Source organism: Amphibalanus amphitrite, unplaced genomic scaffold (assembly GCF_019059575.1).
Source record: "Amphibalanus amphitrite isolate SeventyFive unplaced genomic scaffold, NRLGWU_Aamphi_draft 000632F_arrow, whole genome shotgun sequence".
Lineage (NCBI taxonomy): Eukaryota > Metazoa > Arthropoda > Thecostraca > Balanomorpha > Balanidae > Amphibalanus > Amphibalanus amphitrite.
Window position 1 is genome coordinate 56,871 of NW_024882126.1, and position 23,950 is coordinate 80,820.

The following is a 23,950-nucleotide window of genomic DNA, read 5'->3' on the forward strand; positions in this document are numbered from 1 at the left end:
TGACCCATATAATCGCATTTGTCATGTAAAATGGACCATAAAACATGTATCACACGACACTTTCATATTGTGACCCCCCCGTGACCTGACCTCTGTGACCTGACCTGGTATCAGTGACCTCAAATAGCAAAATATGTGTTTGAAGAACATTTTCCCTTCGATGATTTTCAATGAAATGCATTTTACTCGATTTTACAACGCATTTCTTGAAGTGCCTGTAAACGGTGAAAATTGGACCTTTGACCTGACCTGTGACGTCATCGGTTTGACCTAGGTCAATAAAATTGGGTCACAAGGTAGTTCCCCGTTGGGGCTATCCGCTATAACGCCGTTTACCGCTTGTCGCTATGTTGCGTGGTTCTCGAGATCTTAGGGGGGGGGGGCCAAAATGGCCCCCCCCCCCAACCGGGCGCGTTGCTCGGCAGAGCCCAACGGGGCGCGGGATATTCTGGGGCTCCCAAATCTCAACAACGTAGTCTTGGGACCAGAGAATGTATATTGCAACCGCAGGTTGTTTGAAATAGACAAACACTATTCGTTAGAATTGTGTTTTTCTATTGATATACATACCCTGGAAAGCAAAACTAATGTTACATAGGCGATCTCAATTCTCAGGCATCTGAAATAGGAGGTTTGAACTAAGTTAACCCTCGCCCGCACATGCCATTTTCCCATCCTAGAACGCACATGGGGGGGGGGGGGTGCCAACCCCCCGCGCCATTTCGTTCCTGTTGGAGATAGAGCTTAGCGGTAAAGATCAAAAAGATTCTTTGGGAAGAAACAAATCCAATGATACCCAGTTTTACATTCTCAGGTCAGTCATTGACCTTCCAGGTCAGGTCAAACTAAAAATGTTGCTGTTTTGGGTCATCGTTGGATATCAAGTGCGCTGCTTATCATATACCGATGACGATGCCGTTTTCTGGTGCCAGGCCAGCTAGAACCTCTTTGTCACACTACCCGACCAGATTTTTGCTGCTGAGGTCATTTCAGGTCAAGTTAGGTCAAGGTCAATGATATGTGTTTGTATGTCTGTGTGTGTCCGTGTGTATACCTACTAGTGTGCACCCAGTGTTTGTGTGTCCATATTACATGAAATCATGATCTGAGAAGCTTTTACCAAAAATGCAGTCAAAAAGCTTCACAAAAAGTAAATTCAGTCTGCCTAAAACGCAATTATCTTAGATGACCTAGGTTGACCTTGACCCTGACCTTGACACCTGTACATCGTCGAACAACATGTTCCATGCTAGGTGGTAGGTATAAGACTGGCAAAAAAGGCCGAAATCAAGGTGTCAAAAGCTCACAAGGCCCATGGGAAACGCATGATGTTGAGAATTGGCCATTTGGGTCATGACATGACCTGGAAAACAAGGTCATATCTCCGAAACCAAAAATCACAGAAACTTGAAATTTTCAGTGGACATCAAGAAAGGATAGAGGAGCAGCTATACGAAAAATCAGCCTTCTAGCCCTAAAAATGTTGAGTGCAGAGTAGAAAGACTACCTGTGGGGGTGGCAACCACCCCCCCCCCCATGTGCGGGCGAGGGTTAAACGTTTATTTAGCGTGGTAATACGAAGCATTTGATGCACTTTAAACTATAGTCTGGCAAACCTAACCCGCGCACCGACGGGGGTCGGATATCCCCCCTGAGGTTTTTCGCGAATAGCGGGAAAATCGCGGCGCGTAGCGCCGCGAAATTTGGTACGACTATTTTCTCATCAATTTTACACATGGTGTGCAAGTTTGAACCTCCTAACTTTTAAGGTCAGGTCAACAGGTCACTTTGAATGACCCAGCCTCAAGTCACTTTTTGCAACTTTGTCACCGTGCCAGAGCTACAGTAGATGTCGGAGGCCTTTGAAAGTCGCAGGATGTTATAAGGTCATTAGTAGCTACAATTTTTTATCTCGGAATTTTGATATCGATGACCTAAGGTCAGGTCAATTTCTCGACCTCTTCATTATAAGTCAATGGGGGGGGGGGGGAAATCCACTCCCTGTTTTTACCACTAAAACTGGTCGGAATGGCCCCATAAACCATACATGACTTCATATACGATCAACCTTCACTACCTTGAAGTCTGTTTTGCTGTTGGGCAGCTGTAAGGTCATGTGACGTCATCAAAGGTCACCAAAGGGTTTTTTTGCCAATAACTCCGTACAGGAACAAGATACAGCCGCGCGGATGGTCTCATTGTGTTCATCTCGTCAAGGCGCATCGAATGATATGCATGATGACCTCGAGGTCACGTAACCTGAGGTCAACCTTTGACCTTGACCTTTCGAGGTCAACATACACATTCGATGCGGATTGACGAGAGGATCAAGATGATGCCCTTAGTTTGTTCCGATCTTGACTAGTTCGAAAGTTATTCGAGAACACTCTCTCCATATCTAGCTCGGCCATTATGTCTTTTTTTACCCCTGTGACGTCATCTTTGACCTGACCTGAAAATGACCTTTGTAACAGTGGCGGCGGATTCGATTTTGGCGTGGGGGGGGGGCAAGATCCCAGTCGAGATGATGTCATAGGTGGATCCAGAAAGGCGTTTTCGACGCTGTAAGGGACATACCCCCCCAAAAAAAAAAGTGTCCAAAATCCAAAAACTCCTCGGATTTCGATTCCTTATGGACTTACTGCTGAACAGCATAAAGCAAAAAAAAAATCCTGATAAAAGTGTTATTATTAGGAAACATAAGGTACGTTTTGTCTATTTCGGGCGATGCAGGGGCCAGGGGGAGGGGGAGTAAATATTTGCTTTAAATGCCCGCTCCCTGGATCCGCCAGTGGACGATGTAACGCTTTTCGTATTGCTGTATTAGAAAAAAGCTCCAATGGGAAAAATTGTGCCATAACCCGATCGCATATCAGATGTTGAAGAACGGTGCCAAACCTTTTGAAGTAGGCGCGCGCTATTCTTTGCAATGAGGTAACTCGTTACCATTTCCTCTGTTCATTTTACGTTCGATTTCCGTTTCACCTTCCTTTAAAAAGTATTTCTGAGACAGATATCAACTGAAACTAGCTCACAGCGGGAGGAGACCGCTCAAACATTCAAAGACAGTCGGTCGCATCTAAACATATTGGGACAGCAATCCGCCAGAAACCCTCCCCAAGGCAGTAGTTCGCCAAATAAGCTCACCGAGACGGGCTGTCTCGATGGGTTTATACAGTAAACCTACAGCAAGGCTTAATTAGCTAAGGCCCAAACGCTCGTCAAGCTGGGAACGGAGGGTGAGGGAGCGCGGCGGCGGGCTGAGGTGAAGGAACGGTGGACTGGAACGGGAATCCAGAAGCTCTGGGTGGGGCGTTTCTTTATTAGGGCTTTAGGTTGTGCTGACTGCGGTAAGGTCCAAATTATCATACCAAATTTTGCTACGACATCTACCGGTTCAGGCACTCGAGAATCAGTGGCCAGTGATATCTGCAAAGACGAAGCATTTCCAACCCAGCTTCAGCCTGGTGTCAGGGCGCCTCAGGTGGCTTTAATTACAGTTGCACATACCAAACGACCTCAGTGCAGCCAGTCTGTGGCCGAAACCATTCGGAACAGACTTCAACGAAAAGTGAGACAAGGTTAGTGCTATCGTTAAGTGCCATTATAGACTTGGGCCCCGTTGGCTTGACCCACTGGAAGGTGGTAGTTATCGGACGCTGCGGGGCATACTCATTTTTCCAAAATGCCTTAGATTTTGCTTTCGTGTTCATAGGCGGCGGAACGGGGAGGGCACCGGGGCACTGTGCCCCCCTTTGATTTTGGCATTTTAACGTTAGCCCTATGGGCGTTGCATGGAAAGAATGGGACCAAAAGTCGGCAGTGCCCCCCTCCCTAATTGAAGGTGTTCCGCCGCTACTGTTCGTGTTTGATGCTCTTTATTCTATAGCCAGCCTTTAGACAGGGGGGGGGGGGGAGGGGCACTAATGATCAATGCCCTAACCCTCAAAGGTTTTCATCATTAATTTTTACTTTTTTAATAGTGAAAACTGAAATAAAGCGGATACTGAACTGTGAACATCCAGTTTTAACACTGGCCCCACACAAGCCTCCGAATGCCCAAAACAGATCTATGATGACTGGCCTTTGGGTGCCATACCATACGGTGCATTGGTCAATGTGGTCAATGCGTACGACCGTGGCTTATTATGAGCGCTCATCAGTCCTAACTACCCGCAAGCGAATGGCTAGCCCTTCCGTCTCCGCTCGCTTGCGATTTGGCATTTATGTAGGTACAAAATAGCGGCAAACGACCACTGAGGCACTGATTGGTATGAGTTGCGTCTCTTACACACTTAAAATATCTCTAAATCGAATCTAAAAAGACAAAAAATGATATAAAGCGGAAATGGTTAGCATTTACGCATGCCTATTCAAAAGGCACCGTTGGACTAACTGTAGGAGCGCATAACTGCAATATCAGGTTATGGAAATTTTCCCCATGTTCAGGGCACAAATTATGGAGGGGTAAGAATATACGTTTGCCCCTCCTCTAAAAGTTTCTTAGGGGACGATGCCTCCTCTGCCACCCCGTATCTGTCGCCCCTGTAAGCGGTCACTGAAGGCCTGGGTTGCCGCTGGGTCACGTTGACGCTTATAATGCCTCCAAAACTAGGTTGAAGAGAGGAAAACTTCAATTGAACGCGAACGCTTGCCATTTAAGAAAGGCAACGTATGAAAGTATATGGGCATCTGGTTACATCTTCAGACGATCGAAAAGAATAATCAGGTATATGGTTTCTTGTCTAAGCTTTGTCACAAATTATGGGGGGGGCAAAAAGATACTTTTGCCCCCCCCCCACGATTTTGCCAGGGGGGGGGGCAGCTGCCCCCCCCTGCCCCCCGAATCCGCCGCCCCTGCTTTGTAAAAATTGTAGACCTTGTCCGTGCGTATCTCATGCCGTTTACCGCTTGTCGCTATCTTTCTTCGTTGTCGAGATCTCAGGGGGGGGGGGGGCGGTCATCCGCCCCCCCGTCGGTTCTAAGTTGGCGCAGTCGGTGCGCGGGCTAAGAAAGAACGAATCATAGACATCCGAATTTAAAGTGCACCGGCCATTGATGCATGTGCATTTATACCGTGAGAGCATATTTTCTCTCACAGCTTTTCACACGAATTTCTCCGAACCATACATTTCAAGCGATCAGGACGCTGGACGCGTGCTAGCTGCTAAGTGATTCAGGCGCTTTAACCCGCACATGGCTAGGGGGGGGCTCTACAGAGCCCCCTCCCGTTTTCCGGCAATATCTTCTAAACCGTTTGACGGAGCAACACGAAACTTGCGGCACCCTCAGCGGCATTAAGTTGACACCTTGTGTTAAAATTTTCAAATTTCTAGCTACCATAGTTTGGCCGAAAATGACGTCAGAGTGACGTCATGTCGGCCGATTTTGATGCAAAATATTGAATTACAGCAAACGCTCTCAAGATCTTAGTTTTAAAGCTAGATCCAATTTCTTTGCATCAGTGGGCTACAAATACACGTAGCTATCAAACTTTTGCCTCGAATTTTCAAAATTTGGAAAGTTTTCAAAAATATGTTTTAATTACAAAAAAAATTGATTTTTAAAAACAGTTTTTGATTTTTCGCAAAAACCGGAACATATGTGATAGAATACACACAGATGAACTACTCCAGCTAGTTGTAGTCCAATTTCTTCAAAGATAGTTATTAACATTATTGTTATACATGTACCTAAGTTGTATATTTATATATATATATATATATATATATATATATATATATATATATATATATATATATATATATATATATATATATATATATATATATATATATATATATATATATATATATATATATATATATATATATATATATATCTATATTATGATTTATAAGATGTCTGTGCGTGCGTAATCCGTCATGACTTATGTGTCTTATTGCGCCTGAAAGGCGCCGCGTATCGGCGTGAAATTTGGCATGCCAAATCTGTGGGCGTGGGCGGCCTTTGTATTAAAATTTGGGCGTGATCGCACCAGGGGTGCACCGTCGGCACGCGCTCGCGTGCGCCATAGGGTTAACACGGGAAACGGTCAAATCGAAGATCGGGCGAAAACCGGCCTGCGGCGCCCACTTCCCGGGCCCAAAACTCGGCGACAGATTGCCGTAGCGAGGTGGGGTTGCCACCACTGGATAGAGGAGAGATGGAACTAGCGTATCGATATGGTTTCATAGCATAGCACGCGCCACGTGCAAGACAGCACCCCCGGTTGTGAAAAAATGACCGATTTCGTGCATTGTGGGAAGAAAACCGATGCCGCTGGAAAACGGCTTGACGGAATGAAATCGTTTTTGTATCATTTTGCAGACAAATGTACGTGTAGTGATAGGAAAGCAAATAAAAACTGCTGATCCGTACCATTTCTTTAATATTGAAAAATTAATTTGAAAATTTGATTTGCACGGAGAGCGATGTCCTTTACAACACCAAAACGTATTGAAAACGATGATCAATCGTTATGAAACCTACATATTCGGAAAGAGCATTCTTTTCTGACCAATATCCACCCAAAATATTATCGAAAAGTCAAAAAACTTTTGTGAAAATGACTCAAACACCCGACCGTGTTTTGTTAACGTTACAGGTATTTTTCGACGAAATCGGATCGGTGGCTTCGGCAGGCAGGCCATTGAACCTTTGACAACAAACTGTACCGGAAGGCACCTCTCGCGAGGGGAATTCGCCAGTAAATAAAATAAATTTATTCTTGCAATAAAGCTCAGGCTACACTATCAGCGTTTTTTCGGTTTCTGCGTGATTTCGGTTTCCGCGTTTTTACGGTTTCTGCGTTTTTTCGTTCCGGGCGGCCGCCGCGTGGGCGGTGTTGTTTATAGCATAGTGATGTATAAGTGATCAAATTAATTAGTTTTTCATGTTAGATATTATCGCGTTTTAACAAAATTATGATTAAATAATTGTTTTAAAGATTTTACAATTAACATGAATATATTTTCGATCATAATCATTTGTCAGCTTAATTGCAATTATCATATTTGAAGAAGAATGATGAGTTTTGAAACACATGTTGTCTTCTTTAATCATGAATTACACCATTTTCATTATTTACATTTGAAACTGTTCCATCGTCACAATATTATTAGCAACAATCACTTCTAATCATTCATCACTAAAACGAAATCCCGCAGAAACCGAAAAAAGTTCACAGCTCTGAACTTTTTTTCGGTTCCGACTCGTCGGTTTTTGCGGGTTTTCGTTCCACGGGACGCCAGACTGGCAGTGTAGCTGGCGCAATGCATTCGCTATGAGGCGAACTTGACGACGCGAACCGAAATCCCGCAGAAACCGAAAAAACGTCGGAATTCATGCTAGTGTAGCTTAGGCTTAACTCAGCCGCTACCGGGCCGATTGTGCTGAATTTTGGGAATGTCAATGGGCACATATCGAACGACACATTACCATATGTAGGGTGCTAAATGCTAATGCACGTGCACACCTGGAAAGGAGCAGTTTCGTATCTCAAGAACGGCTGGGCCAATTTCTCTCAAACTTGGTACACACTACAGAACCCGTAAAATCAATTAAATACCATACAGTTATCGCGCAAACATGGCCATCTAGTCTATATTATGATTTATAAGTCGTCCGTCCAATCTCCATCCATCCATCCATCCATGTGTCATGACTTATGTGTCTTATTGCGCCTGAAAGGCGCCGCGTATCGGCGTGAAATTTGGCATGCTGAATCTCTGGGCGTGGGCGGCCTTTGTATTAAAATTTGGGCGTGATCGGACCAGGGGTGCGCCGTCGGCACGTGCAAAAGGGCGCTCTCATAGGGATAGCATGGTGTCGGCGAGAGCGGCGGTCGGCCGAAAATCGGGCCGACACGGCTCGCTTTCCGGCTTGATATCTCGGCAATGGGTGGACGCAGCGAAAAGCGGTTGCCACCAATGGATAGAGGAGAGATGGGCCTAGCGTATTGATATGGTTTCATAGTGTAGCACGCGCCACGTGCAAGACAGCATCCCCGGTTGTGAAAAAATGACCGATTTCGTGCATTGTGACGGGAAAATCGATGCCGCTGGAAAACGGCTTGACGGAATGAAATCGGTGTGGTGCCATTTTGCAGGCAAATGTACGTGTAATCAGAGGATAGCAGATAAAAAGCGATGATCCGTACCATTTCCTTAATAATGAAACATTAATTGGAAAATTTATTTCGCGCGGAGCGCGATGTCCTTTACAACATCGAAACGTATTGAAAACGTTGATCAATCGCTATGAAACCTACATATTCGGAAAGAGCATTCTTTTCTGACCAATATCCACCCAAAATATTATCGAAAAGTCAATAAACTTTGGTGAAAATGACTCAAACATACGACCATGTTTCGTTAACGTTACAGGTATTTTTCGACAAAATCCGATCGATGGCTTATGGCCGGCAGGCCATTCAAATTTTGTTAATAGCTTTCAAAGCATGGGCTGCAATGCACCGCCCGCAAAGGGGAATTCCAAACACTGAAAATAAGCGCCTACCAGTAAACAGCACATTATTGTACTAGGAATAACTCAGCTACTACTGGGCCGATTGCGCTGAAACTTGGACTGTGGGTGGAGGGGACAATAACCTGGCGATGCATCGCCATTTCTGACACGTAGGGTGGATCGATTGCACGTGCGCACGCGAGGGGTCCACTTCTACATCTCAAGAACGGCTGGGCCGATTTCGCTCAAATTTTGTTCACTGTTGGGGACAATTTAGAAAGGTGGCTGGCACAAGTCATCTGGAGTCTCAGCTAGCGCGTGCGCACGTGCAGTGGGCCAGTTTGATATCTCAAGAACGGCTGGGCCAATTGCGCTCAAACTTGGTACGTTACTTTAATCGAGTATGAGAAGGGTAACTATGTGTTATTAGTAAGGTAGGGTATGGTTAGGTTAGGGTAGGGTAGGGTGGGTTTGAGTTCGATAAAGGCAAACCATGAGAAAGGCACTAACAACCCGCAACCAGCACCAGCATACCATGCCGTTCAAACAAATATCCAACTCCGACAGAATAAGACAAATAAAAATCAAAAGTTCGGCCACACCCAAACTAATGCCCCCTCAAACGCATCTATCAAAAAGCACAGTTATAGCGCAAAACATGCCATCTAGTATATATATATATATATATATATATATATATATATATATATATATATATATATATATATATATATATATATATATATATATATATATATATATATATATATATATATATATATATATATATGTTAACTTCGGCAATAAATCTTCTTTTACACAAAGACCATGCTAACGTAATACCACTTTCACATTTCGAAAGCTTTGTTTGTGATCTTTGAGTATACTAAGTGTTATGAGGAAATTCATGACATACAGTTTCAGTACTTGATCTTATCCTCAAATTAAGTGTACAAAGTTTTATGAGAGGTTTTTTATATTTTTTAACTTTTAAAGGGACCCTCCCACCTTCAAAAAAGTTAATGAATTGGCATGAAAGTGATGTCGCTCGGTTCAGAACGAGCAAAAACGAATATCTACCAAATTTCATCGAAAAATATTCACCGGTTTTCAAGATATTAGACTTTTACTTTTGTTTACTTCTTTGGGATCTCCGCTGTTCCTAGCGACTTTATTTGAAAGTGCGGCATTTGTTGCGCGCAAAGCAGCATATACGGGTGAGACTAAATGCTTAGTTCGAAATCTAAGCTGCGTTGCGGCATTGGCGGTTATGCGCGGCGTGTATGCCGCATGATTAGTAAGCGGCGACCACTAAATTAAAAACTCAATAGCTTTGACTTGTTTTCAATGGATAACACTGCATACCAAAAATGTCCATCGCTCTCGTCATAGGATATTTAGATTTAAATAACTAACTTATCTACATCATTGTTTTGAACCAAATTAATACTTTCAACTTGACCCTCGCCCGTATTGGTGTTTTTCCAGCCGCGAACGTATAAGGTATAACCCCTTGCCGTTTCGCTCCTGATCAGGCTAGAGCTTCGCGGAAAAAACGAGCGTGTTGCCCGTGACGAGAGAAAGCCGATGATACCCAATGTCAAGGTCCTAGGTCATCGGTTGACCTTCCAGGTCAGGTCAATGACCCAAAAGGCGGGAAACTTGGGACCTGTTAGAACGTCGTAGTGTGGCTGCTATGGGGTTTTTCGGGGTGCTGATCACGAATATCATGCTAGTTTTGATCACAGATGATGTCTTCATTCATTTAGGCCAGGTCGGGTTAGGTCAGGTCAGGTCAACCAGTAGAGGTCCTGCCAGGTATTTGTAGTAGGTGTCAACCGCCTCTGACAGCCTCGTAACATGTTACGAAGGCACCAAAACTACTTTGTAAACGTTCATGTGGTTGCTTAATTCGAATTCAGTTCGAAAAAAAAACTGGCCAGAAACATGTCAAACTCGAAAAAGTGAACCGAGGTCACAAAAGGTGAATGATCTGACCTGGCCTTCAGGTGACCTTGACACCCACCCTAATGCATGGGGGCAACATCATATCACATGTTTGAACGCTTGAAACCACGAAAAGACTGCAAACGCGCTGCTAATGCGAGCCGACATACGCTGAATCGCGGTTCCGGCCAAACATGGTCTCGAAAAGTAGGTCACAGGTCAAAGGTTATTTGCGTCAGGGTCATGAAATTTTCAGGGTAGGTTTAAAATTGATCAACGCGAGGGTACTAAAAGTTACGTCGTGATCGGCCGCTTTTTACGCGAGTTATTTGCGAAAAACCGAGGGGAGTCCGTTCGACCCCCCCCCCCCCTAAAGGGCGAGGGTTAACTCACAGTCCGAACTCCGAACAAGTTCGGTCTTGTTTGTGAATTTGTCGGAGCATCATCTAAATCTAGTAGAGATGATGGAGGGAAACTAGGCTTTTAATGACGGTCAGGGGCACTACAAGCTGGTGAGAGGGCTGACATACCATGTTTTGATAGCATGACTGAAACAGACTTTTTGGGTAGCCAGGAAATCGCATGCGAGAGCCTATTGACATTCTTACATCGGCCTTTATATGCACCAGTCGTATACAGGTGCGGGATTTGGCATACGATTTCCAGACAATCCGAAGCTCCAACAGGTTGGAGCGTTTAAGTCTTTAATTTAGTGGTCGCCGCTTACTAATCATGCGGCATACACGCCGCACATAACCGCCAATGCCGCAACACAGCTTAGATTTCGAAGTAAGCATTTAGTCTCACCCGCATATACCACCGCGTGCTACAAAACGTTTTAGTCAAACATTTAAAAATCGTTAGATATCTGCGATGACGTCACACATTCAGAGGGGTATTCCTATGCATTAGCCCCTCTGAATCAAAATGCTGCAATTTTGAAATTCAATATTTCCGATTTAAGGCATTTCTCGATGTTGTGAGTGCCGAAACCGGTAATTGTGAGCCAGGGACCCCATTTTGGCTATCTCAACTCAAATCTAATGTTAAGGTGGGAGGGTCCCTTTAAAATTAACAAGAATAACACTGATATATTTCGAGCACTGCTCTTCGTCGGTCTTACAAGGTAAAAATGTAGTCATTTTTATGTATAAGCATAGACCTCTACATACATACATACATACAGGGGTGGACAAATGCACTGCCGAGTTGGGGTAGCACGAGTCTTCCCAATTCCACGCCGGCTGCGCCGGCTTGGCTTTGGAGCCGCACCAGACAGCGGAGGTCAGTGGCGCAGCCAGGGGGGGGGGGTCAGAGGGTCAGCTGACCCCCCCGAAATTTCTGTCGGGGGCCCGCTCGAGAGAGAGAGAGAGAGAGAGAGAGAGAGAGAGAGAGAGAGAGAGAGAGAGAGAGAGAGAGAGAGAGAGAGAGAGAGAGAGAGAGAGAGAGAGAGAAAGAAAGAGAGAGAGAGAGGAGAGAGGTCCTAATCTAATTGGACGAGCCCGCTTCGAGAAATGCCTACTGGGACACCACGGGTGAGGGGTCGGCCTGGGGCCCGGGCCCCCGGGAGAACGGGCCCGGGCCCCCTGGGTGGATGGGACCCGGGCCCCGTGGATGGGTCCGGGACCCCCGGTGGATAAGGCCCGGGCCCCCGATGGATGGGGTCCGGAGCCCCCGGTGGATGGGTCCGGGTCCCCGGGAGAACGGGCCCGGGCCTCCGGGAGAACGGGCCCGGGCCCCCAGAAAAACGGGCCCGGGCCCCGGGAGAACGGGCCCGGGCCCCCTGGGTGGATGGGGCCCGGGCCTCCGGGAGAACGGGTCCGGGCCCCCTGTTGGATGGGGCCCGGGACCCCCGGTGGATGGGCCCGGGCCCCCGGGAGAACGGGCCCGGGCCCCCAGGAGAACGAGCCCGGACCCCCTGTGTGGATGGGGCCCGCCCCGGGAGAACGGGCCCCGAGCCCTGGGTGGACGGGGCCCGGATCCCCGGGTGGATGGGGCCCGGGCCCTTGGGAGAACGGGCCCTGGCCCCCTGGGTGGATGGGGCCCGGGCCCCCGGGTGGACGGGACATGGACCCCCGGGTGGATGGGGCCCGGGCCCCCGGGTGGATGGGGCCCGGGCCCCCGGGTGGATGGGGCTCGGGCCCCCTGGTTGACGGGCCCCGGAGCCCCGGGTGGATGGGGGCCGGAGCCCAGGTGGACGTGGCCCGGGCCCCCATGTGGATAGGGCCCGGGACCTCGGGTGAATGGGGCCCCCTAGGGTGACCCGCTTGCTCCGCAACGCAAATAAGGGGTATTTTCGATCGGTGGGCGTTTGGTTGGTCTTGTGTCCGTGGGTTATGTATCCATTTCGGTCGATTGCCTTTTGACGGCTAAGTATTTTGGTTTTGGGAAAAAATATCCATCGCATCGAGGTGCTCGTGTCTGGTAACCATATGTTCTACTATAGAACATGTCAAGTATATTTTATAACATAGGTTGACGTAGGCTACCTATTGAAAAATGGAGGCCATCGATGAAATACTATGTAAAGGTTTGAAACGTTTATATTTTTAAGAATATTGTTGCTCTTCATGCAAAAGCGATGAATGGATCTTGGACAACATTGAATGCTCTTTTCAACTATGCCATTTTCAATTGTCAAACGTACCAGTTTATGCAGCAAAACCCGTGTAATTAAGTAGGTAAGTCATGAACAAATGCCATTTTCTTCAGCGATTTGTTCCACCTTGTTTTTGATCAATTAGCTTTTCGCAATTTTTCCATGAGAGGCGGTACGTTTTTCTTGACAACAGGCGTTGTTTGAACCCGCTCCGTCTGACAGTCACCCGAAAATAGCATTAAGTCCAAAATCAGTCCAAAAGTCAATTTTTCAAGCATAAGTGCCCTTACGGGTGCACGTGGCACGTGCCATCCCTGCACCGCACACAATTCGATAGCCCGTTCGATTATCATATACGATACTGTGCTCCCCGTGCCGATCGTACCCACGGTTACCGAGATACTGCACGGGGACCGGACCCGTGTCGGGCAAATTTAGCTATTTTCGCCCGATTTTGCGAGCCGATTTATACATGTAAAGTCTATGACGCAAACGTACACTTTTTGAGCACGCGCCATGTCCTCACCACCGGCCCGATTGAGCTGAGACCCCTCACAGGCACGTTGCCCATCCTTGTTCCATCGGTTGCGCAAAGTTCAGCGCACTGGGTGCAACGGTCCCTCTAGCCTATACCTACCCCGCGCTAAGTAACACCATGCCGGGACCACGGTAACATACAGAATCTACGTCACCACATCATCACGGCCACAACAAACCCGGCCCAAGGCAATACATGTCTCGTGAGCGCGTTAACCCTCGCCGGCACAGGCCATTTTGCGTCCTTCGACGGCACAATTACGACCCCCTCGCGTTTGGCCCATGATCGAGCTAGAACTTTGCGGAAAAAACGAGCGTGCTGCCCGTGACGAGAGGAAGCCGATGATTCCCAATTTAAAGGTCCTAGGTCATTGGTTGACCTTCCAGGTCAGGTCAATGACCCACAAAAGTCGGGAAAATCTTGACCTGTTAGAACGTCGTAAAATGTGGCTGCTATAGGGCTTTTCGGGGTGCTGATCGCGAACATTATGTAAGTTTTGATCACAGATGATGTCTTTATGCATTTAGGCCAGGTCGGGTCAGGTCAGGTCAGGTCAGGTCAACCAGTAGGGATCGTGACGGGTATTCGTAGTACATACGTGTCAACCGCCTCTGACAGTTTCGTAACATGCTACGAAGGCACCAAAACTACTTAACCCGGCACCGCCTGGGCTATTTCCGTACCCACGACAGCCTGGGGGGGTCGGATCCGACCCCCCCCCTGTTATCTCGAGAACCAATGGTCGTATCGAGCCCCGCGAGGCGGCGTTCGAAAGGTCTCTACGAGACCTTCCCAAAGCACTCTTAAGATTTTAAGATTGAGGTCAACTTTCGGGTCAAGGTCAGGTCAAAGGTCAAATTCAGGGGTTTTGCATGAATCGGCTTACGGACAGCGGAATCGATAGCTGCTGCTCGAAACTCACCAAAAATGACCTCAAAGGCCTAGTGAAGGTACCATGTGCGTATAGGGGTCATACTAGGTACAGGTCAAGGTCAAGTCAGGTCACGAAAGGTCACGGTTTTCACTTTCTGCTACATGGGCGTGCGACACATGTTTTATGGCTTATTTTTCACGCCGAATCCGATGGTAATGGTTATATGTGACCCCAAGTCACTGTGCTGGTGATAAGTGTGCATTGAAAGCATAAAAAATCGTTTATACTATACATAACTAAACGAGGGCTAAGAAAAAAGGTCAATTTTTCAACTTTTTATTTTTGACATAAAAATGCACTTTTCTAGACGAGCTTTGTCCCAGGAATCTAGTGGTGCCATTTGTTTTCACATGCGATGTTCAAAAGTGCCTCTAATTCACGAAAATGCTTATGACGTCACCATGCCCTATGCATGTTGGAGCTATTTTTTACAATTTGGGGGTCAAAAATCAAGATAGAAAGTTGAAATTTGGGGCATCTAATGTTCTAATAGAGCTCTACAACATATATTCCGGTTTTTTGGAAATTCCCAAAATTTTGGATTTTATTAGCTGTTTTCCAAAAAATATAGTTTTTTGAATTTTTAGGGGTGAAAAACGCATTTTATGGAAAATCCGAGATAGCCATTTTAAAGAACTCGTTGAGCTGCGTCTTTTGGTGTCCTTAATTTGCAATTTGCTTCAAACTGTGATTTTTGGCGATTTTTTAAACATTTACCACTTTTTGACTAAAAACGCCATGTAGTTACATCACTAAAATCGATATATCTCAAAATTTTTTGGAAATTTTTTCTTAAAAATTGCACAGGAGACGTCAAATTGATGGGGGAGAAGGTATGCCAAGTTTCAAGTAGATAGCGAAAGTGGTTCATGAGTTATTCAAGAAAAACGGAGGGGGGGGGGTCGGATCCGACCCCCCCCCCCCAGGCGGTCGCGGGTTAAATGTTCAAATGGTTGCTAAATTCGAATTCAGCTAAACAAAAACTAGCCTAGAAACATGCATAGCTTGAAAAAGTGTACTGAGGTCCTCATAGGTCAATGACCTGACCTGACCTTCAGGTGACATTGATATCCACCCTTATGCATGGGAGCAACATCAAATCACATGTTTGAACGCTTGAAACCACGAAAGAACTGCAAACGCGCCGCTAATGCGAGCCGGCATGCGCCGAACCGCGATTCTGGCCAAACATGGTCTCGGAAAGTAGGCCAACTTTGGCCTACTTTCCGACCTTTAGGTCGGAATTTGACCTTGAATTAACCTTTAGGTCATTTGGGTCAGGGTCATAAAATTTCTAGGGTAGGTGTAAAATTGATCAACGCGAGGGTACTGAAAGTTACGTCGCGATCAGCCGCTTTTTACGCAAGTTATTTGCGAAAAAAAAACTTTAGGAGGGTTAGGTACATCAGCCCCTTCCCCCCTGTGCCGCGAGAGTTAAAACTTCTTGTGAGCGAATTCACGCAATGAAGAAGAATAAAGGCACAATCTACTACAGCAGCCAAGGATGACTTAGAACAGGCACATGGGACCCGGACTAGTTAAATAGGTATTGCCCGACAGAAGCAGGCAACAGTTCCGATTCCAAGGGGCACATTTCGGCCTCGAAAGATACGAATTCTTACGTCATAGTAACATATTTCTGTCGTGGTCAATTTGCGCAAAAATTGAACACCGGGTGATTACCGAGCTATTGTTCTAGCCAAATGTTCTGATTCAAACTCGCTCAGGGTTATCGTTGCAGGTAAAGGGGGCCCGCTCAGCAGAATGTGCATGAAATATGGAGAGATTCTGAAAAATGGGTGGGGGGCCCGCACACTAGGGGGCCCGCTTTGGAGGCGATGACCCCCCCCCCCCCCCGAAATGAAATCCTGGCTGCGCCACTGGCGGAGGTCAAGGTCACCGCCAGGGCGGCGGCGGATTTGCTGCGCCCGTGCAACCCCAACTCGGCATATTTCTCCACCCCTGCATACATATACCTACATATGATATAAGGTATGTAGAGGTCTATGATATACCTAAGGTTTATATATATTCGACAACCAGCGCTCTATCGATGATTTTCGATATACTCGATGTTTTAACACATATCTTATGAGACCTGTAAACGGTCCAAAATGCGACCTTTGACCTGAACTGTGACGTCATCGGTTGCACCTGACCTAGAGGTCAATGAAATTGTGTGTTCCCGAAATTGTATTCCCGGGACGTGTTCCCGATAGGGCTATCTAACGCCGTTTGAAGTTAGAAAATCGGTTGGTAACTTTCCGAGACCGTGGCGGTGGCGGTAAAACGCACCATCTCCCCCCCCCCCCTAACGGTGGTAGGGGGTCCGGAATAGCCCAACAGGGCGCGAGCTAATCGAAAGGAAGGCCTGACTTTCGATTGCCTTTATTCACCCGAACATCCATCAATTTTTCAGGATTTGGTAGCACAGGGATACCAAATAATATTTGGGACAAGAAAATCAGCTGACTGTTGTAAACAGTGCAACGAATTGCGACTTGCGAGAGAGATGGCTACGTGGGGTGGAGTCAGATATATGAAATCATGGCTACATTTCTTTCGAAAGTGCGAAGGTTCGGCCTCAAGAACCTTCAAGATGGTCGGGGGTACTCCTTTGACGGGAAAACTCTTGCTTGTTCCTGCGATATTAACTTCTAGCGCTCTTTGCTACCTTGCGGCGAGGCGGCACAAATTTGGCGCAGTCTACGCCCTCAAAAGACAGGTAAGTTTAGGTTAATTAGTGCCTTTGATGACTCTTCATTCAACTAAAAGTAATGGTATTAGTAGAGCAGACGTCACACGAAGGTTTTCCAACCAAGGAAAGGCGCTATGCCTGGAGGTACCTCTTTCTAACAAGACTGAGACCTAAACAAACCTAACCTAACCTGACCTAACCTAACCTACAACCTGAACCTACAACCTACAAACCTACCCTACAACCTACAAACCTACAGCGCCTCTCCTTGGTTGGAAAACCTTCGTGTGACGCCTGCTCTACTAATGCCAAAGTAATAATACTTCAACCAGTAACTTTAAACAGTCGATCCAAATGTAGAGGGGCCACAGTCCACTGGACATGCTCCTCATTTGAAACACTAAAGGTTGAAGTGCCATGACCAGAGCTCTGTTCAGTCGCTGTTTTTTATCAGCATGCTGTCGGTTTTCCCATATAAGGAAGTTACTGCTGGCGCTTCTTGGCCTCTCATTGGTATAACTTAAATTTTACCATTGAGGAGTCAAGAAGTAGCAGCATGCTCGCAGCCTGGCCCTGCTGATAAAAAACTGATTGAACAGTGCCTAGGACGGCTGATCATGAGGTACTTATGGAAAGTGTTTTATGAAGGCAGTATGGGAGAATCGTGTTTAATGCCTGGGGTAGGTAAAATGCCCCATGCCATTATTTATGACACAGTTGTGCCCTTGCTTTTATAAACCTTACAGGTGAAACAGGTACCTACTGTGGAAGCAAAATGCTGATGAAGTTTGGTGGGCGTTATTATCACTGGGCTGATTTTATAGCCAAAAACATGATTTTATGAGATGAGGGGCGCTCAGCTGTACCGTGACTCTAAAATTTTGTGAGTGAAGTTATTGATTAATTTTGTTAATTTGGGTTGGGAGGCTGCGGATTCAAATTTTCGGAGGGCGTGCAAGATGTGGCGCTTGCTCCCCCCCCTACCACCCCCACCCACCCACGCTGGAGCACCTTCCCAAAAGGCCAGCGCCTCCAATAGTCCGGAATAACCTGATGTTTGTGTGGGGCCTTGGGGTATCAGCCTGGGCCTTCAGCCTCAAGACCCAGTAAAGTGCACCCAGCAGCTTACATGGACCCTCTGACATCAGAGGCCAGTGGGATGTCCTAAATAGGCCGGTGAGTGCATGTAGGTAGATACCTGCATAGGTATAGTCTCTCTTGAAAGTATCGCGACTCTGAGGGAAGGCGCTGCCTGTCCCAGCCGCGGTTGAGCAGAGAAGTTTGAGAGACGCTGGTAGCACTGCCCGAAGCCTGACACGAGGAGGCAGCCAGCGCGGCGGGGCGAGGGGAGTGGTTGCGGACTGCGGAGGGATAGGGGGAGGTGGCAGACGCAGTCGCCGTCCGGTAACTCGTGATGACAGTATAACCATGTGGTTAACGGAGGCCACCCTACTTGCATAGGATTTGTTGAGATCTGTTTCATTGCAAAGCTAACAGTTTCACCAGTCATCAGAGCAAAATACCTCGAATTACTTTAATTTTTCCCATTAAACAATTAAGGGTGGTTGCCCTTCCCCATACAATGGAACGGAAATGCTTGAAAAATATTTGTTAGCGTTAAAAAACATTATTTGGCATAGTGGCAAAGTCACCCGTATTTCAGTTTAACTTTACTACGACTCATTTTCTTTAAAAAATTATATTTTTAGGCAAGATATAAATAAGACGATACCTAACAGCAAAATCCAAAGAGCTCATCTTCATCCGTGTTTTGAATTTGAACATAGAGTCATCCCAATAAGTTAACAAGTTTAAAGAATACAAGCGTCAAAAGTTGAAAACATGGCAAAGTCACCCCCGTTTACGGTACCTGTTTAGGACTTCATGTAGGTACCAGTGCAGGCCAGGGCCATCAGGCTCGGGCTGGGGCCCTCGAACATCGGGCTGAGACACGCAAGCACCGCACCGGCGCGGTGAGAGCCCTCAGCAGCCTCGCAGCGAAATGTGGGTGTGCATAAATAAGCGTTTGCACACCCTCAGTATTTTCAGGGTGTGTAATTGCACACCATGACCCCTCCCCCCGAAATCCGCAGTCCCTGAATCTAAGGGCGGAGACTTCCACTGGCGTCTAACTGAGCAGACGTCCAAGCTGGCGTCCAACTTGGCGTCTAACTGTTGGACGGAGACTTCCAAGCTAGACGCGGCTAAAGTTAACTGTTGCCAGATAGACGCAGCCGCCGTCCAGCTAGACGCGTCTAGCGAGACGCGAAATGGAAGTCTCCACCCTAAGTGTTTTAAAAATGTTATTCTCATTGATCACCTGAACTTGAACAAGAAGAAAGAAAGAAAAAACGCAAAAGCTCTGGAAGCTGTCTAGAATTATACATACAAGTTAAACAATATAGAATGATATAATGTAAGCCTCCTCGGGAGGCACATAGTTACAGACGAGTACGAAGCGAGTCTTTACGAGCGAGCGAGCGAAGCGAAGCTTTTTCAGGAAAATATCATTTTGAGCGGCCGGGCCCGGCCCCGCATACCACGCTTTTGAGAGGATTATATCTCAACAGACACTGGGCCGATTGACCTGTGATTTCTTTTGTTGGGTAGCCCCATCCATTCTACCCCGTAATTGACTACTCTTGGGTCATCTAGGTAATCGTTGATGGCAGTGCCACATGAAAAATCAAAGGTGATGAAGTTGTTCTGCTGAAGTAACGTTTTTAAGAGGCTCAGGAACCTACCTCAGGATACCTCAGGAACCGCTGGGTGATTTACGTGCAATATGAAGGGTGGTTACATCTTTTCTAAAATCATCGGACTATAGGTACTGAAAACAATTTCGCCCAAAACCGGCGAGATAACTGGTGCCTCGCCGGTACCCCTATACACAACCATTTTTAACCACCCTCCCAGGAGTCAGGTTAGGGCATTACACTTCGCCATTCACTCTAGAAAGTAGTAACCCTCCACGGCTACTCGCGCACCAGGCTCGCGACCCCTCCATTGAAAGGTAGGTATTCATTGACGCCTACCTGGCAGCAGCGCCACACAAACCCCTAGGAGAGGGGTCACCCTCCACGCTTCCCTTCGCCGACCAAGTCACGAGGACCCAAAAAACTCCCACGCTTGTCCATTTTTGAGAGAAGATATCTATAAGATACCAATCTCACACCCAGAAAACATCGGTGAGAAAGTTTCACATCGGTGGGGAAGGTCAAATCGAACTCCCATAGAAGATTCGACATGACCCCATCACCAGCAGTCATGCAGACCGCCCGAAAGCATGAAGATGTGTCGCCATTTGTTGGTTTGTTTGTTTGTTTGTTTGTTTGTTTGTTTGTTTGTTTGTTTGTTTGTTTGTTTGATTGCTTGCTTGCTTGCTTGTTTATTTATTTGTTTTGTTGGGTTAGGCCCTTTCGGTCCAATTAGACCATTTCAGAGCCGGAAGGATGATAGGAATTAATGGGAGACATTGGTCTGGGCAGACACTTTAGTGAGTCTCCGGGGCTTAGCCCGTCCAGAGGACGGGCCGACCAGCCCCCCAAGCACTCCCTGCACCCGGCTACAGGGTGCGCTCCCTCGGGAGCAGCGGTGCCGCTCCAAGGGAGCAGCCCGCATGAGATGTAGTTGCCTGTTCAGCCCGGAGGGGGTTGCGGCATGGAGGAGAAATATTTCAGGATTCCTGAGGATGGAAACACGGAACGGTGATTTTGAGCTGTATAAGAATCAAAGTGGTTTCGCTTGTTAGTTTCGGAAGAAAAAGCGTTGCCAATCGTCCCGTGATGAATATTGCAGAGGTTTTAAAGATGCACCCTAACAATATTACTTTCGCCCCACTTGAAAACCGCCAAACAATGTGCCAATATAGGTATCATTGGTGCAAAACAAGTTAAAAATTGCTGTAATTCAAAACTGTATGACAGTGCCATCTAGGCGTGGTGGTTGAGCCTTCACAACATACCAGTAGATCTAACTCCTGGATGGCGAACCTTTATAAAGGTTCGCCATCCACGGATACGCGTATACGATATCTCTAGTAGTTCCAACTCTTTCAGTGAGGGCTATGCCAATGACTCGACACCCGCGGGGACAATGTCCGGTGCTGGGTAGCTACCTTATCAGTTATCTTCGGAATGCACGTACGGTGCATATTTTTGAGTAATAACGCGGGGTAGTCTGCTTAGTGCTTACCATCTATGCTAGAATCTGGACATGGCGAGTTAATACGCATATACCACCTGCAGTGCAAGGCTGAATTCGCCAACTCCGGGTAAAGTTGTTTTCAGTGCACCAAGCAGCATAACTGACCAAGAATTGTCACTCTGACAGCGTGCTGTTCATGCCTTAAAATAATATGCTATCTGACTCCCGTGGGGGCTAAACTTATGTCATTCTTTACCGATCACCAAGTATTTGACCAATTTTGTTTCGCCGCACCGCATTGGCATTTGGCGCCCATTATAGGCTGTGGGTCCTCAAACTTTTTAATGACCCGGGCTCTGGAACACACCAAAATACACCGAAACAATACAAAATTATATGTGATGAGCTGCATATAGGAATGACAGGATCATAAAGTTTTTTTTTTTTAGAGGCATGGTTGTTTAACTTGGTCTGGTGGCCTGGGGTCAAATGACTCGAACTCGATGCCTGATAAGCTACACCAAGTTTTAAGTCGCTGCGCGCTTTGGCTTGCTCTACCTACGCACGCAAATGACTGGCGAGTGTGGCCAACCACCTCACCCCCTCCCTCCCCCACCAGATTGAGAGTACCTTTAAAAGCATCTCTCAATTTTAAGGCCACCACTTTAAATTTGTATGCAAAAGAAAAAGAAAATACCAACAGACAAAATGTTTGAAAACTTAACCAAGCCTAATGAAAATCCTGAGCAGGATGACTGAAGTTGCACGTGACTCAGGTCCCAACCTTATCTACAAGAAGAGTATTGGACTCGGCCCCAGGTCGGGCTCTGACTGGTCGCGTTGCGTGTCGATCCTCACGTGATGTTCGGTGAGTCACTTCCGTGAGTGAGGCTCCTCTCCTATCCGTCGGCGGGGGTCTGGTGCAGAGGTGCTGATCCGATTCCCGACGGGTGCCGCGGCGCGCCTTTGAAGCCGAGCTCAGACCGGAGCCACGCCGGACAGGAGCGCGCCGCGCTTCCGGAGCGACACCGGGGTCACAGCAGGTCACGGAGACACCGGGCGCCCGGTCACAGGTCACAGGCACCGCCGGAGCTGTCTGACCCCGCGGCCGGTCGGAGGGGGTCGCTGTCTGACCCCGCGGCCGGTCGGAGGGGGTCGCTGTCTGACCCCGCGGCCGGTCGGAGCGGGCCGCTGTCTGACCCCGCGGCCGGTCGGAGGGGGCCGGTGTCTGACCCCGCGGCCGGTCGGAGCGGGCCGGTGTCTGACCCAGCGGCCGGTCGGAGGGGGCCGGTGTCTGACCCCGCGGCCGGTCGGAGCGGGCCGGTGTCTGACCCAGCGGCCGGTCGGAGCGGGCCGCTGTCTGACCCCGCGGCCGGTCGGGGCGGGCCGGTGTCTGACCCTGCCGAGGTTAGGGCGGGCCGCTGTCTGACCCCGCCGAGGTTAGGGCGGCTCGCCGCGCCGGTATTCCGTCTTACGCCGAAACGCTAGGCATGCTGGTGGGCGATTCTGCCTGGCAATTTTACCGCCATGCAGTTAGAAGTCCGCTTGCTAGCGCCGCTTGTGAAGCTGCGATGGGGTTAAGAGTTCCATCGATTTTGTGACGTGATTTTGTGATTTTGTGATTTTGTGGGGACACCGTGGGCATTGGGCAGTGCTGTTGGACTCGGTGGCGACGTGGAACCGGTCGTGGTGTTGACGAATGTTGGTCGGCCGAGAGCGGGCGCCCGGTCACGGCTGCGCGCGCTCCGTCGCGCACGGCGTGGCCGCGCTCCGAGCATTGTCTGCAATGTGCCGCGTCACGGGCGGCCGGCGGGCGGCACGTGCCGCGCGCGCCGTGCACGGGCGCCGCGGCGCCACGAGTGCGGTCCGCCGGCGCCGGTGCGCCGTGTTGTCGCGCTGTCGCCGCTCCGGTGACCGCCTGCCGCTCCGGTGGCGACAGCTCGGGTGGCCGGCGATGATGGCCGGTGTCGCGGTCGACTGTCGGCCGGTCGGTCGGGTCAGGGTCCGGCGGGCCGCGCGCCGCTCCCACGCCCTGACACGGCAGCTCCAGTGCGCCGCCGTGTGACGCAGCCGATCAGCCAGGGGAGCTGTGCCGTGTCGCGTGCACGAGCGCAGTGCACGACGCCACGTGGGTGGCAGTGGGTCAGTGAGCTGTCGATGCGGCGGGGCTCGCTAATGGCCGGGACACGGCCGGCCGACCGGCGGGTGGTCCCTCTCCGTTCAGTTTTATTCCGAACGCTCCCCGAGTTGACGTCAGGTTTACTGCGCCGGACTGCCTTGCACGGAGCCGTAGCCGATCGGGGGCCCCGCCGGCCGGCGGACAAGTCGCCTGATTAAAGGTCGGACTGGGCCATTATCGGTATTGATGGCCTGCACTGTCGGCAATGGGCCATGAATTAGTGTCGGCCGGCCGGCAGCACCTTATGCGGACGGCGGCAGAGTGAGCCGTCTCCTCTGGGCGGCCAGCGGGCGGCAGAGTGAGCCGTCTGCTGGCTGCCAGCGGCGGACAGCGGAGTGAGCCGTCTCCTCTGGGCGGCCAGCGGACGGCGGGCGGCAGAGTGAGCCGTCTGCTGGCTGCCAGCGGGCGGCAGAGTGAGCTGTCTCCTTGGTGCGGCCAGC

At 48.5% G+C, this 23,950-nt stretch overlaps 1 protein-coding gene across 10 annotated transcripts in view; it reads left to right on the top strand.

Annotated features, from left to right (window-relative positions):
• The first annotated feature begins 16,983 nt into the window (after positions 1-16,983).
• LOC122363642 (calcium uptake protein 3, mitochondrial-like) overlaps positions 16,984-23,950 on the top strand; it is a 57,240-nt gene continuing 50,273 nt past the window's right edge. For all 10 annotated transcript variants that reach the window (XR_006253398.1, XM_043333149.1, XM_043333148.1 and 7 more), the window contains exon 1: positions 16,984-17,212. Coding sequence is in view for 9 of the 10 variants with exons in the window: in XM_043333149.1 (XP_043189084.1) it covers positions 17,000-17,212 (213 nt within the window). In the remaining variant the exon portion in view is untranslated. The remainder of the gene's footprint in view (positions 17,213-23,950) is intronic.